Source organism: Elaeis guineensis, chromosome 6 (genome assembly GCF_000442705.2).
Source record: "Elaeis guineensis isolate ETL-2024a chromosome 6, EG11, whole genome shotgun sequence".
Lineage (NCBI taxonomy): Eukaryota > Viridiplantae > Streptophyta > Magnoliopsida > Arecales > Arecaceae > Elaeis > Elaeis guineensis.
In genome coordinates this window covers 1,235,121-1,251,365 of record NC_025998.2, presented here as the reverse complement: position 1 = coordinate 1,251,365, position 16,245 = coordinate 1,235,121, and the positions used below count along the sequence as shown (strand labels likewise).

Genomic DNA, 16,245 nt, shown 5'->3' with positions numbered 1-16,245 from the left:
AGTAATTCCACAAGTGGACGGCGGATCTGACGGTCCGCATATAATTGTGTGATAGAGGCGTTTGTATATCAAATTCATTGAAAACTTATTTTTAATCCCCGTGAGCGCAGCAGCATAAACCGCGACCAATCCGCGCCGGGTCAATCGGGTCGGATCGCTTGCACCCGAAAAAAAAAAAAAACGGGTCGGATCGCGATGAGAAATTCTGCTTTTTTTTCAAATGAACACCCATGTAGTTAAAAGAGGATGAAGCTAGTTGGCAATACGGAAAAGAGGGGGTATCTCTATCAGAAAATTAACGGCTATTATGTCGGTAATTCCGGGCGGTTGATGCGTTTAATAGGTCACAAGAATGGCAGATTTGTAGCCGTATAAAAATTTCTATGCGCGCGCTTACCGTCCGTCGAGTCGCGTACCGGAGGGAGTGGGCTATCGATTGGTTTAAATCAACCTCTTCTTCCTTTCTTCGCTCCAAAACCTTCGTTTTTCTTGTCCGTCCAAGCCCGGAGAATTTACAAATTATGGTTTGATCATAAGAAAAATTTCTAAAGGGATTCATTTTTAAAAAATTATTTTTAGAGTTTGACGAGTAATTTTTATTAGAAAGATCGTAACTTTAGGTGTATATAGAATTTTTACGATTTGAGGTTTCGGTCCTATCGAATTTTCTTTTTGTTGATACCTTTGTTTTCTTTTGGTGAAAATTGAGGAGTCTTCGGCGAAGCGGTGAGGATTGATTCCGTGGATTGGTTTGCTTCTTCTTTGAATTTTTCCACGAAGCTCGACAGCAGGCAATGAGATTGGATATCTTCCGACATTGACCGATTTATTTTGGAAGAAGTGGAGCTCATAGGAGAGAACCGAGAGTGATTACGGTTAGGGTTAGGATTTGGTTCAATTTTTCTCTCTGTGGGGTTTGTTTGAGGTTTGGGGATCGGGATGGGAGTGGATTACTACAACATCTTGAAGGTGAACCGGCACGCGACCGATGAGGATATCAAGAAAGCGTACCGGAAATTGGCGATGACGTGGCACCCCGACAAGAATCCGACCAACAAGAAGGAAGCTGAGGCCAAATTTAAACAGATTTCCGAAGCCTATGAGGCAAGTCATTTGATTCTTTCCTCCCCCCTTTTCAGTCTCAGTCTTTTTTCGTTTTCTCCATTTCTTAGCTTTTTTTAATCTGATTGTTTTTTGAGCAATACAAACTGGAATGTGTCATTTCTAATTGTGGTTCTTTATCCAAGTTCTCATTTTAATATCTCTTCTCTGATGTGTCTTCAAAGAATTTGCTATTTCTTCCAGAGATTGATGAGATATTCTGAGAAAAAAGGGGGAGATGGATGGATGAATCAACAATCTGAGATGTTTTAGTGGGTTTTTTCCTCCATTTATTTTCTCTTTGTTGGAACCCTGAAATTCATAAAAACAAAATGAGTTTTGATGTTTCCAAAGCATTTGTTTTTGGCTCCAAAAGCTTCTGGTTTGAATCTTGGTAGCATTGGGTTAGCAAATTTTTCCTAGAAATAATTCTCAGTTTGTTTATGAGAATATTTAAGATTGATTTTGGAAACTTTGGTTATTCGAGTAAAAAAGAAACTGAGAATTGAATCACCTTTCTCCTTGGAAGAAATTAAGTGTTTGTACTAATTCGGACGAGAAATTCCAGATGGTATTTTGGATGATCATGCGTTGTTCAACTCTTCATTGTTTTGGTTCAGGTCTTAAGTGATTCTGAGAAAAGGGCAATCTATGATCAGTATGGAGAAGAGGGCCTGAAGGGCATGCCCCCTCCTGGTTCTGCAGGTGGAGGCGCTAATGGTCCCGGTGATTTCCAGTTCAATCCTCGGAATGCAGAAGATATATTTGCTGAATTCTTTGGGAGTAGCCCATTCAGTTTTGCATCCATGGGGCATGCAAAGTCCATGAGGTTTCAGTCAGAAGGCCCTGGCCTCTTTGGAGGTTTCGGCGGGCCAGAGAGTGTCTTCCGGTCATACTCTGAGGGTGTCGGAGTTGGCGGGGGCGTTCAGGCTAGGAAAGCACCAGCTGTGGAGAGCAAGTTGACGTGCAGTCTTGAAGAGCTCTACAGTGGGTCGACAAGGAAGATGAAGATATCACGGAATGTTATTGATGTGAATGGGTAAAAATTCTTTCCTGTCCATCAACATCCATTTATCTCCTTATAATCTCATCATTCTTATCTGTTCAGTGTGTTTTGTGTAAATGCTTGCATTTTGCCTTGTATGTGCAATTTGACTGGCTGAATATATAAGGTGTCTAACAGGGTTTGATTGAATTATTCGTTCTGCACTTTCATTTCACACTCTGTTTTCAATTACATTTGTGTCTTCTATCAGACATGGGATTCTCACTCTGTCTGACTCTTTGCTGCACCTTACTTAGTACATGGTTAGTACATGCTAACATGAAACATGCACATTAAATTGCAAACTTACCACATGGAAGACTGGAGTTTGATTTTTTATTTTTCTTTCTATTTGCTGGCAACTCATAGAAGTGCCAGCCATGAATCAGTATTCTGAGACTCTTGCCTTTTTAAACTAATTTGACTGCTTATTTAATATAAAATTTTGTAGCTTGAAATTTCTATGCCATTATTATTTCTAAGCTTGAAAGTAGATAAAAACCTGCAATTTGTAAGATAGTCAGAAACTTGTTTCCCATTTCAAATAGCCTGGGGGGTTCCTCTTTGCTAAGGGTACCTGCATTAGGGCTGCCAGTCTCATGCAGCCAGGTGATTTGAATATGTGATAAATACTTTTATTAGTGTGGAAAAGGCAATATTTTTTAGTTAGAGTTCTTTGTGGTTGTTCTTATGGTTATGCAGGCTAACAAAAGCTACCTTCTTCATTTGTATCACTCGATCCCTTTGTTGAAAACTGAAAAGGTGCCTTATGAAATTTTCTGAGAATTTTGGAAAGTGGTGGCTTTGCTTCAGTACGATCATCAGTTATCGATATACATTTGTTGTGAACTTGCAATCATAATTTGCATGTTCTGTGACTTTGACTGCTCATTAGTGGAACAGAGTGGTAGTGTTTTATCATATTTTGTCATATCGGTGGAATTACTTTACAATCATGTTTTTATTTCATTGGAATGTGCTAGTGAGTTTGCTTATAGCATTTTAATCTACAATATTATCAAGCTCGCCTGTAAAATTAAAATTCTTTTAGATTGAGATTTTTCTTTCAGCATGTATTTTATAATTGTAGAGCATATGCAGAGCGATTGGTTAGGTGTAATTTGCAATTACCAATGGTTGATCATGTGCTGTAAATGCATCAGGCTTGGACCTTTATCTAGTGAATTACTTCCAGATGTTGTTGAAAAATTAACAAAGGTTGTCAATTTGGGTCTATTCAATCACTAACTCTTAAGCTTATTGGATTAATACAGCATCCTTCTGAAAGGATTTTAGTTTGTCTTGAAAAACTTGCAGGCGAATGGTGCCCGAATCGGAGATATTATCCATTGATGTGAAGCCTGGGTGGAAGAAGGGGACCAAGATCACATTTCCTGGAAAGGGGAATCAACAGTTCAACCAACTTCCTGCAGATCTTGTCTTTGTCATCGATGAGAAGCCCCATGAGATGTACAAGAGGGATGGCAATGACCTAGTGATTAACCAGAAGATTTCATTGTCAGAGGCACTTGCAGGAACCACCATAAACCTCACCACACTAGATGGTCGTGACCTGTCAATCCCGGTGACTGATGTGGTGAGCCCAGGCTATGAGGTTGTAATAGCAAAAGAGGGGATGCCGATTGCCAAGGAGCGAGGAAGGAAGGGGAACTTAAAAATCAAGTTTGATGTGAAGTTCCCATCAAGGCTGACAGCTGAGCAACGAGCAAGCATCCAACGCATTTTGGGAGATTAACCTGACAGCAGTTGGAAATAGATGTTTGTATCTCATCCCATCTATGACAATTTTTTCTGAATATTTTTGATGTTATTTTTTTTTTTTTATCCCCTTTTCAGTTCGATATGATCATTCATCTGTATTCTTTCCAATTGTAAAGTGATGGTGATTAACCATCTAATCTATTTACTGAAAAAATTGGTATTCTGTATGCTAATTTGCTGAATGAAGATAACTCTATGGTGAAATATTCTATACTTATACATGATATCCATGAGTATAATCCTGCCTCAAGTGGAGGATTGACTTGGATTGTAAAGCAGATGGTGCAAGCAACTTAACATTTTTGGCATCTCTTGTGTAGTTCATATAAAAAGACATCACAGAAAGTTATTGTTTTCACTTTCTAGGTCAAGACTCCAATCCAACCCATCCACTATCAAGTCCTAGATTTGGAGAACTTTTTTGAGTGAAATCTCACATCCAATCAAGAGAATAATTTTTGCAACAATTTTACTTTGGTTCAATTGTAGTTAGGATCTTATGTTTTTAACCAACTCGATCCATGATTCTAAGGTGAGGTTGAACCTAAATGATCCAGGTTAAACCTAACTGAGTCCGTGGGTTATGATCCAATCTCACATCCAACAAAAGTTGTATCTGGATTCTGTCCAGATTCTTGAAAGAGAAGTCTCAAACTAGATGACCCAGGAATAGCAAATTAGCTCACAATTGCACAAATCCTTGACCGGTCCTTCCTTTCCCTTTGCCTTGGTCTAACCTTCTTTCCCGCCTTTTCCTCAGCCCCACCCGAGCAAGTCGGTGACATTTTCGCGCACACAACAGAGTAGTTGTGACCAAGGGACCTGCACGGTTAACCTAAAGACATACAAATAATTTCTTCTCAAAGTAATTCTATGGTAATCTTTGGTTGCTAGTTTTTTGGTCAAGTGAAAACTGATATTTGATCAAATAAGTGATCAAATAAATTTTATTTTGGTTGCTAGTTAAGTGGTCGTTACTGAATGGTTATCCGCTTAAGTCCACGGAGGTTAACTTTAGGCAATATACACCAAATAGGTGCTTAGCGTTGCTCAACTTATTCCATCCCGCAGGTGAAATAAGTTCAACCCACATAATTCTCTCCTCTTTTTTTACTTTTTTACCTCTTTCCATAACTTATTCCACTAACTGTCAAACGTTAACCAAACATGGAGTGTTGCTAATTCAAGGATAAGTGATCAAGGAATGGTTATTTGAGGTTAAAATTTCCTACCACCTAATCAGGTATCCGGCATTCCAAATGCTACCTATACCATCTGCTACTTCGTATAATTCTTTTAATTTAAGGATGTTTAAGTAATTTAATGTTCGACTAAGGAGCTTCCAATTATTTTTCCTTCAATTATTTTATATGAATGAAGTCGGCAAAAATAGTGAATCATATGAGGCTTGTAGCCTGCGGACCTACATGTGTTTCGCTTTCTGCGGACGTCTTTCATAAATCCCACGCGAAATGAAGCCTGTAATGGGCGATATTCATGCAAATTTTTTCATTTAAAGTAGTCAAAGCATGCCAGCCATAACTGATATTGGATTCAAGGACTTGCGAGTAATTTAATATCCAATCGAGGAATTTTATATTAATTTTTCTGTGGACAATCTATTAAAATACTTCCTGAACATGTAAGTTAGGAACTTAAGAATAATTTAATGTTGATACGAGGACTGCAATATAGTTTTTCTCCACAACATACAATCTGAAGGTAGTATGATTTGCCAATGTTTATTAGCCCAATCGGCGATTTCAGATAATCTTCAATGGCATATTTACACTATTAGATTTGTAAGTTAGGGACTTCACATGATCCTCTAGTGACGAGTTTCCTTCTCGAATCTCTTCGAATCTGTTGGGGTAAGTCAATCGACTTCCGACTCAGTTCAACCGACTACCGACTCTGACTCAACAACAGTTGATCGATCAGACATACAACTCCGACTCTACACGGAAGAAAAAACGACCGCGAACACCCTCCGTGTCTCCTTCAAACTCGTCAGGTGGTTTTACCTTCGGAGTTTTCCAATGACGATTTGATGATTATGAACGTAAATTTCAGGAGATCAATCACCAACTTGCTCAGCTTCAAGTGGAAGGTTGGAAGTCCTCCAACGACTACAACTTCCACACCGTCCAGCTGCTTTTTCGGCACATCTTGGACCAACCAATTTTATCTCGATTCAAGATGCCTCAGGTGAAGCCATACGACGAATCCATCGATCCGATCAACCACCTTGAGAGCTACAAGGCTCTCATGACGATTCAGAGGACGATCGACGTCCTCTTATGCATCGACTTTCCGACAACTCTTTAGAAAGCTACTCGAGCCTGATACTTCGGATTTCAGTCAGGAAGCATATATTCTTTCGGACAGCTAGAATATTCTTTCGTGGCTCACTTCAACACCAGTCAAAGGCCGTCATGAACTTCTGATAGTCTCTTCTCGATCAAGCAAGGAGAGACTGAATCACTTCGAGATTTTGTAGCTCGTTTTAATGCGGCCACGCTTGAGGTCAAAGACCTCAATGAAAACATGGCTATCTAGATCATGAAAAGAGATCTTAGGGGATCTCGATTCACATATTCTTTGGATAAAACTCTCCCTCAAACTTATGTCGAACTTCTAAAGTGTGCATACAAATATATACGCGCAGATGAAGGAGCTTCTGACAGGCGCCAGACAGAAGGCAAAAGTCAAAAGAAGGAAGGAGCTCCGGTCGAATCAAGTCGGCCACCATCCAATAAGCGAGCTTCGCTCCGACGACGGAGTCCAAAGCTGAGTTACGGAAGGTATGACTCCTATACTCCTCTTTCCGCTCCTCATATATAGATCCTTATGGAGATCGAAGGAGCAGAATATCTATGACACCCCCCATCGATGAAGGCGTTGCTGAGGAATCGTGATCGAAATAAGTATTATCGGTTTCATCGTGATCACGGTCATAATATCGAACAATGCATTCAACTCAAGAATAAGATAGAAGCCCTGATTCGATGAGGCTACATCGAGAAATACCAGAGAGATCCACCGACTCAACCTCCTACTAATCGACGACCTCAATTGCAAACTAAAAAACTGTAAATAATCAACTGACTGCAGGGGTGATCAATATGATCTCCAAATGATTGGACAAGAGAGCAACTTTCGAAGATGAGTCGACAAAGCAATGATGATTCGATAATAATAACTTTTTTGGAAGAAAATGTTCGGAGAATTCAGACTCCCCATGATGATGTTGTTGTTGTTTTGACAACAATAGCAAACTATGATGTAAAAAAAATCCTTGTAGATAATGAAAGTTCAACCGATGTTTTGTTTTATTCGATTTTCTCCCAAATGCAACTGTCGATTGACCGACTCAGAAGAGTCTTGATGCCACTGGTCGGTTTCATAGGAGATGCTGTCATGGTGGAGGAAGAAATTTTTCTCCCCCTAACCAACTGGGATCGAACCACAACAGAGCACTATTTTCATAATATTCACGGTGGTTCGAGTATCTTCGGCTTATAATGCCATACTCGGATGATCTGAGCTTAACACTCTGAGAGCAGTGGTTTCGACATACTATTTGTTAGTTCGATTTTCGACAAGACATGGAGTCGGAGAGATGCGTGGAGATCAACAACTCGCCCGACGTTGCTTCCTTGTCTCCACCTAAAATAATAAACCTGATGACTCTTTGCCTGTTGACAAATTGGATCAAAGAGAAAGTCAAGAGAGGGGTGAACCGATTGAAGAACTGATTTTCACCCTGTTAAAAGAAGAAGATCCCAAGAAAATGATCCGAATTGAATCACAATTATCCGACTCAAAGCGGCAACAACTAATAAAATTGCTCAGAGCCAACACCAATATTTTTGCTTGATCGGCTACTGACATGCCCGGGTTTCTTCAGAAATAATAACTCACCGACTTAACATCAACCCAAATGCTAAGCCGGTGAGACAGAAGAAGCGACCTTTTACTCCTGAAAGACAGAAAGTCATTGATGAAAAAGTTGACAAACTCTTCGCAGCAGGCTTCATTAGAGAAGCTACGTATCCCGACTGGCTTGTCAATGTGGTAATGGTAAGAAAAGCAAATGAAAAGTAGAGAATCTGTATCGACTATACTGATCTGAATGTAGCTTGTCCGAAGGACAGCTTTTCATTATCAAAGATTGACCAATTGGTTAATGCGACTTCTAGCCACCAACTTCTGAGTTTCATGGATGTCTTCGCTGGATATAATCAAATCCGCATGGCACCAGAAGATGAAGAGCATACGATTTTTGTCACCGACAAATGCATATACTGTTACAAAATAATGCATTTCGGTCTGAAAAATACCGACGCTATCTATCAACGACTTGTCAACAAGATATTCAAGACACAGATCAGACGGAACATAAAAGTATATATGGACGACATGCTGGTGAAGAGCTCTCAAACTTCAAGTCATATTCAAGACCTGAAGGAAGCTTTCGACACACTCCGACGGTATCAGATGAAATTAAATCCGACTAAGTGTGCATTTGGGGTAACCTTCGAAAAAAATTTTAGATTTTTTATTTCACAACGAGAAATCGAGGCTAATCTCGAAAAAATCAAAGTCATTATCAATATGAAGCACCCGAGTTCAAAGAAAGAGATACAGCAACTCAACGGAAGGATTATCGTACTCAATCGATTTATTTCTAGGTCAGTCGAGAGATGCTTGTCATTCTTTAAAACTTTACAGCAGACGAAAGATTTCTCATGGTTGGATGAATGCCGACAATCTTTCGAAGACTTGAAACAATACTTGGCTTCTCCACCTTTGCTCATAAAATCAAGGGTCGGAGAAATATTGTATCTCTGCTTGGCAACTTCAGTAGAAGCAATTAGTTCAGTGCTCATCCAGGAGGATGAAAATCAAATCCATCGATCAATTTACTACACCAATAAAGTACTTCATAATGCCGAAGTCCGATACTCAAGGGCGGAGAAAATGATCTACACCCTAATTATATAGGCACAACGACTTCGTCCATACTTCCAAGCCCATCCGATTGTAGTTCTGACAGATCAGCCGCTGAAGATAATCTTACATCGATCTGACACTTCAAGTCGGATGACAAAGTGGACAGTGAAGCTTGACGAGTTCGACATTCAATATCACCTACGACCGTCCATGAAGGTACAAATCCTAGCTGATTTTATCGTCGAATGTACTATATTCGATAATAAACCAGAAGATACAGATGACAACATGATAAAAGAGGCTACCACTCCCAAACCTGACTTAAAGTCGATCTGGGTGCTGCACATTGATGGAGCATCTAATGCACAAGGTAGCGAAGCTGGCCTTATACTCATGAATTCCGAAGGAGTAGTCACCAAGTACATCCTTTGGTTCAACTTTAAAACCTCAAATAATCAAGCTGAATATAAAGCACTTTTGGCCACCTTGAAGATAGCCAAGGAGCTTGAGATTTACAGTTTGAAGGTCTTCACCGACTTACAACTGATCGCTGGACAGATCAAAGGTAAATTTGAAGCCCGCGACCCCATTATGATGAAGTACCTTCAGAAGGTGAAAGATTTTACTGTAAGCTTGAAATATTTTGAGATCTTTCACATTTTCAGAATCAAAAATGCTCGAATCGATGTACTTTCATGACTGGCTACTACCTCTTTCAACTCATTGGATCGGATATTTATTGAATGCCTCGAACAGTCGAGTATTGATAAAGTCGAGGAGGTATTACAGCTCACCATTGAACCAAACTGGATGGATCCGATCGTTCAATACCTGACCATTGGGACCCTTCCTACGGACTCCACAGAGGCTAAACAACTCCGATAGACGGCCTCTCAATATGTAATAATGAATGGTCATCTCTACAAAAGGTCTTTCTCTCTCCCCTTACTGAAGTGTTTAGGACCTACGGATGCCGACTATGCACCTAGAGAAGTGCGCGAAGGGATATGCGGAAACCACTTGGGGGGCAAGTTTCTAGCTTATAAAGTTCTGCGACAAGGATATTACTGGCCCATCATGAAAAAAGACGCAGCTGAACTCGTCCGAAGGTGTGAATCATGTCAAAAGTATGTAAATATACAACATCAACCAGCTAGTCAACTGACATCGATTGTAGCACCATTGCCCTTCGTACAATGGGAGATTGACATACTTGGCCCTTTTCCTTCGACATCTGGACAGAAAAAATTCATAGTGATTGCCATCGACTACTTTACCAAATTGGTAGAAGTCGAACCTCTGGCGCAAATCATTAAAAGCAAGATAGAAGACTTCATTCAAAAATTCATCATTTACAAATTCGGTTTGTCACACACCATCATCACCGACAATGATCGATAATTTGATAATCAAAATTTCAGAAAATTTTGTGCGAAGTTTCATATTACATACAAACTCACATCGATCGACCATCCACAGTCAAATAGCGAGGTGAAAGTAACCAACCGAACAATCCTCATGGGCTAAAAATCTGACTGAATGAAGTCAAAGGGCTCTGGATAAAAGAATTATATCCGATCTTATGAGGTATCGAACGACTCTCCGCATACCAACTGAGGAATCCCATTTCAACTTAACTTATGGGACAGAAGCAATGATATCGCTTGAGATCGGATTGCTGTCAGTAAGAGTGAAGCAATATAGTGAGCTGAGTAACTCTGAATATTGGAGAGCCGACTTAGATCTTCTTCTAGAACTTCGACAACAAGCTCAAGTTCGGATGGCTGCATATCGACAAAGGATAGCCCAGTATTACAATGCAAGAGTCAAGCCGAAGGTCTTTCGACGAGGAGATTTGGTCTTAAGAAAAGCAGAAGTTTCAAAACTTCTGAATCAAAAAAAATTATCTCCAAACTGGGAAGGATCTTACAAAATATCGAAAACTCTTAGACCAGACGTATATCGACTAAAAACTCTTAAAGGATCGACGATTCTCTGAACATGGAATGCCGACAATTGAAAGATGTATTATCAATAAAGATGTCGATATGTACATTATTTAAAATACAATTAAAATTTTAGAATCACAAGCCTTTGATAAGTTTTATAAACTACCAGCTGTATATCGACTTCTATTGCCAAAGCCGAGCTGTCTATTATACTTTGACATGAAGTTTATCTCAGCCTCCACTATAAAAATTGAAGAATCAACTGCTTTGATGACGACTGCATTTTGGTTCTCATACAAAAATTGACATACTGACTGCAATGTCAACTGACATCTGACATCGACTACGTAGGCTTTCACTGCAAAAGTCGTAGTGCTGATTATATCTCAATTTTCAATATCGACTTTTCACTATAAAAGCTGACCACAGTCGAAAGACTAATATTCCAACTAAGTCCTAACTAAGCGAAATGAAATGCCAAAATGATCAAAGTCGGATTGAAATTATACTGACTAGGCTACGGCCAGTCGAGAGATATTCGACTTACCACTGATTATCAGATAATTCAACGTACAAATCTGACTAAATATCGGGCACGGGATATTCGACTTACAATCGTTATCCTAATTTCTATCAAGTATGTCAAAATGACTACGCGACTAATGAATATTCTACAAGTCCTACCGAATGATCGGATCACCGATTAATGTTCAATGACTACTTTACATTGCAGACAATATTCCAGACGAACAAAGTTCGAACTTAGAAGAAAAATGCTTTCATTCATTGCCAAAATAAGAAGTTACAAAATTAGACCGAAGTCCGATTACAGATATCTGATTACAAAAAAGAAAGCAAAATACACCGACTAAGCTTCGTCATCGTTCTTTTGCTCGGGTGTAGCATGCTCAACTTGAACAATTTCGGGCTCAGTTGGTGCTTCTTCTTGAGTTAGAGCGGCTTCTTCTTTAGCAACTTCGTCTTCCGATCTTGGAGGGACAATGCTGCCCAAGTCGAGATTCGGATATAATTTTTCAACCGCATCTCGATCGTCTTCATACCCGACACAATACGAAGCGAAGTCATTTTCGATGATCTCTTTCCTATATTCTTCCAAACCTCAAAAATCTTCAACTGCCCGATCTAGTGCTTCTCTTGCCAACTCTGCTTCCGCCTTGGCTAAATCAGCATCGGCTCGAGCAGAGGATAATTCTTCTTCAGCCAGTGCCAATCTTTTCAAGCTGGCCCAATGACATCCATGTTCGGCTTTGAGCTCTTCGATGCATCCATCTCGCTCTCGTCGAAGCCGGTGGGTAGAATACTTCTTGCTCTTGACTTATGATTCAAGAGCCAAAATAGCCCCGTGAGCCGACGCAAGTTCGGCCCCCGAGGATGCCAAGTTGTCGGTGAGTCAGAAAACTTCCTCCTGAAGTTTGGCTTCCCGCTCCGCTGTCAACTTGAGTTGTTCAAGTGTAGCTGCTTTCTTAGCATCGACGGCTGCCACCTTATTCTTCCACGTGCTATGGATATCGGCGAACTTCGTATAGCCGACCTCCAAGTCAGACATGTCGTGGATCAACTGCAGACAGAGGATAGGTCGGGTTATAAAAAAAAAGAAAGAAAGTTTATCAAAGAGACTTATCCCGATGATGGTCGGGTAAAAGGATGAAAATATTTCAACCACTGACCATTTCCTCCGACTCTTTCGATCGGCCGAAAGGAGAGTCGCCTAGCACAGTCACTTGGCCAGTACAGAATTAGCCAGGACCAATTCATTGACAAGCACTTGGAGGTCGAAGTGCATCGTATGGCCATCCGATACTGCATCATCCACCGACGCCATCGAAGCTTTTCCCCTATCTGTTGTCGGCGGCCCCACGTTTGAAAGCGAGGGGAAGCTTGAGCTTGACTGTGCCATAATTGAAGGAGCAACTGACGCAGCCATAGATTGTTTGGGCTCTCTTGTCTCAGCTCAAACCTCAGGTGGCGGAACTATTGATGTTGTTGCGATAGTTTCCCTCACCGTCCTTTCCTCAAACGATGCAGCAGGGAGCACTGTTGGAGCTGACAGTGCCAAGACTGGTTTTGGAACCGATGCCGATGGGGCATCGGGTTCCACGGCCGACGTCGAATCACCGATTGGAGCCGATGCTTGATGCCTCTTCGGTGGTCGCGAAGGCCCAACCTCAGATACTATCCTCTTCTTGGTAGCGTGCAGATGAATGTCGGCATTCGACACACGCACCCTCTGCTGCATAGCTGCAATTACAACGGAGGTCAGTATAATTCAACAAGTAAAAAAAAATCAAAAATAACTGACTAACTATACTATACCTAGACGAAGAACCGAACTAAAGCCGGTGTCATAAACGGCCTGTTCGGTGACGCCGGCCTTAGTTCGATTGCAAGCTCTTTCTACTTCGGCACCAACATGTCCTTCAGCCAATGAAAATCCTCCTGGTCGTTGACCTCTATCCGGCTGTTATCATTGGGACCGGTTCGAAGATCGCCCCCAACGAGAAAGAAAACTCCAAGGAAGGAAAGAAGAAGCAAAGAAAAACTGATTCTTCCATCCATGAATGGACGATGGAAGACCGGTGATAAAGAAAAGACCTTTTTGGGGGTTGAAGAACCATCACTCTCGGACCTTCGAATAAGGTCGGAGGATGAAAAAAGTCCAAAAAAGAGAAGGGTGGGACATAGTCGGCAACATCCGACACAACAAAGTAAACTAATTATCAGTCGGACCGAGTTTAGTGCCAGCTAAGTCGGGCAAAATCCGTAATAATTCAAAATATTTTGGACCAACTCCGAAATTGAAAATCGAAGTTCCGTCTGAAGATCTTCGATGTAGAAGGCCATTTGGCCCGAAGGTGGGTTATTCATCCGACCATCGGCCCCAGGGGCGAAAAGTTGAAACTGCTCCAAGATACAAAACTGCTCCCGAAGCCGTTCAATATTCGGTCCCGAAAGTGAAGAGAACTCCACATCCGGATTCAACTAGAATTCATCAGTCAATTCTCTGACCGATTTTTTCGAGAAGGAGAGGTCCTAGCCATAAGAACAACTCTGAAGAAAATAAAGACTTTAGAAGAAAGAGGAAATGACTCGAAAGAAAGACGAAGTTAACCTAAAAGTTGGGAGCGATAACCTTAGACGTTAGGGCAACAATCCGATAGAGTCTCAGCAGCAAAAGCAGTAAAAAATAAAAATTTAGCTGAGAGTGACCTTATATATAAGATTCCTCAACGATCGAGATGAAGGCAGTCAAATCAAAAATCTATCAGATGATGACACGTGGCAATATCTGGGCCGATCATTGATCGGACGGTTCGACGCACCTCCTCCAAATTGAGCCACGTCATCTCTATCTGCATGAATAATTCTGATCCAATAACATTCGGATATATGGAACCAATCTACTTGTCAGAATCATATCGTCAGACACTGAATCAACTTTCCGAAATGATGTCTGATACTGACAACTAATACCGAATTGTCCAGTCAGTGTGACAGATGACTGTATCTACCAACATGACAAAATAGCCAATTACCCATATCTCGAAGAAAATGACATCAAAATCGAGATTCAATGTGATAAAAAAAAATAACTCCCTTCGTCCAATGTGACAAACTACGTGGTAATATACACGTCGACTCACTTTGGACTTGAGAATGGGGAACAACTGTTGGGATAAGTGATTGACCCCCGACTCAGTTCAACCGACTACCGACTCTGACTCAACAACAGTCAATCGATCGGATATACAACTCCGACTCTACATCGGCTGAATATGCGGTTCCGATTCTTCATCGACCAATTGAGCGAACCGCACCAACTTATTGCCGATTGACCGACTAATGATTCGACTTTTACCGATCGATAGCAGACGACTTAGACCATCGGCATAACAGAATTACTAGTCGACAGTCGCTCATGGATTCTACCGACCTATGGTTGGTTCTACCAACATATGATCGGCCAATCTGCTCAGCATACCATGACCGTCATGAATGGTTACCGACCGCATATCACGGCGCAATCAGTGAGAATTAACAATCCATTACGTGATTATGGTTCGATGATTTAGCACCATAAAATACGAGATCACGTCCGACGGTTACGAAAACTCATCTATAAAAAAGAGGCAAGAAAAACATGACTAGTAAACTTATGCTAGGCCAAAACTCTGCTACTGTTTATTTTCGACTCATGTTCATCAATTTTCTCTCTGACTTAAGTATTGGAGGATCTCCGTCGGATACAAATTCGGTCTGCGTGGATGCTATTTTGTAAATGTTCATTTCCGATGACAGACGATAAAAAATTGACCACAACAGAGTCTAAATCAGGTTGTCAGATACAGATCCAGAGCTTTAAAAGATCCGATCCAACGGTGTTCCACACGTTGCGGCCTCCGTGCTGCTGTCAAGACTTTATAAACTGGTTTACCGTGAAAAGTTTCAGAAACTAGTAAAGTGTTTCTCAACCACATTTTCTCCGGAGCATGACAATTAGTTTGGTTAGAGTGTTTTGAGTTCGGACTTAAAATTTTGAACAAGATTGGAGTTTTTGCAACCAAACTGTTGACCTTAAAGATTTCATAAATCATCTTTGTGATTTCAAATCAAATAGGCTATCTAGGTAGAGTCCTTAAAATGAATAAAGCAACAAGGAGCGATGGCATCATCCCTAGTACATGGAAAGCCGTCCCGACATAGAAATTAATCCATTCACCACGGTTAAGCTCCGGGAAGACTTGGGACAAATCAATTGAAACGTAATGCCAGCCAGATCCGTCCGTCTTGACCTAGAGCTTACCCACCAGTGTAATTGTATCCATGACAAGCCAAGACATCAATTTCGTAAATCCAGTGTCTTGGTTTTTTCTGATCAGTCTTGCCAGAAAGCTATTGCTACTGGGACAAGGCACCGACATCGGGAACAAGTTCGAAAATAATTAAATTTTACACCACAAAAGGCATAAGTCTGCTCAGAGTCAAATCGGCTTAGAACTCTTCTAATTTCAAGAAAATGCAATAAAAATTATTTCCTGCGCCAGATCAATATTTTTTAATAATACAAAAACTTCCAAATCCCAGCAGATTCATTGTTCATGCATGGGCGTTGATAAGTAAGATACAAAAATGATGGCAAGAGAGCAGCATCCAGAATTTTGCAATCACAACATCTGCTTGCACGTACATGCATGGTGTTAGCCATTTTTAAATTTGTTGTCTTAACTGATATCAGAGCTCCAAAAAAAAGGAAAAAAAAAAAAGAAATGTCGTTTAATAACAAGTCTTCTCCTGCTACCGTATCCATAATAAATTTCATATTCTTTAATGATGAAAGGCTAGCAAAGTGGCCAACCAAACTATGAGAAAGCTACAAGCCCATATCGTATGCCA

At 40.7% G+C, this 16,245-nt stretch overlaps 1 protein-coding gene across 1 annotated transcript; it reads left to right on the top strand.

Moving 5' to 3' along the window:
• Positions 1-240: 240 nt before the first annotated feature.
• LOC105047810 (uncharacterized) lies at positions 241-4,152 on the top strand. The gene is made up of 3 exons (XM_073258824.1): positions 241-1,104; positions 1,722-2,140; positions 3,464-4,152. Exons 1-3 carry the CDS (start codon positions 940-942, stop codon positions 3,900-3,902), a joined length of 1,023 nt encoding a protein of 340 aa, XP_073114925.1. The 5' UTR covers positions 241-939; the 3' UTR covers positions 3,903-4,152.
• Positions 4,153-16,245: the final 12,093 nt, after the last annotated feature.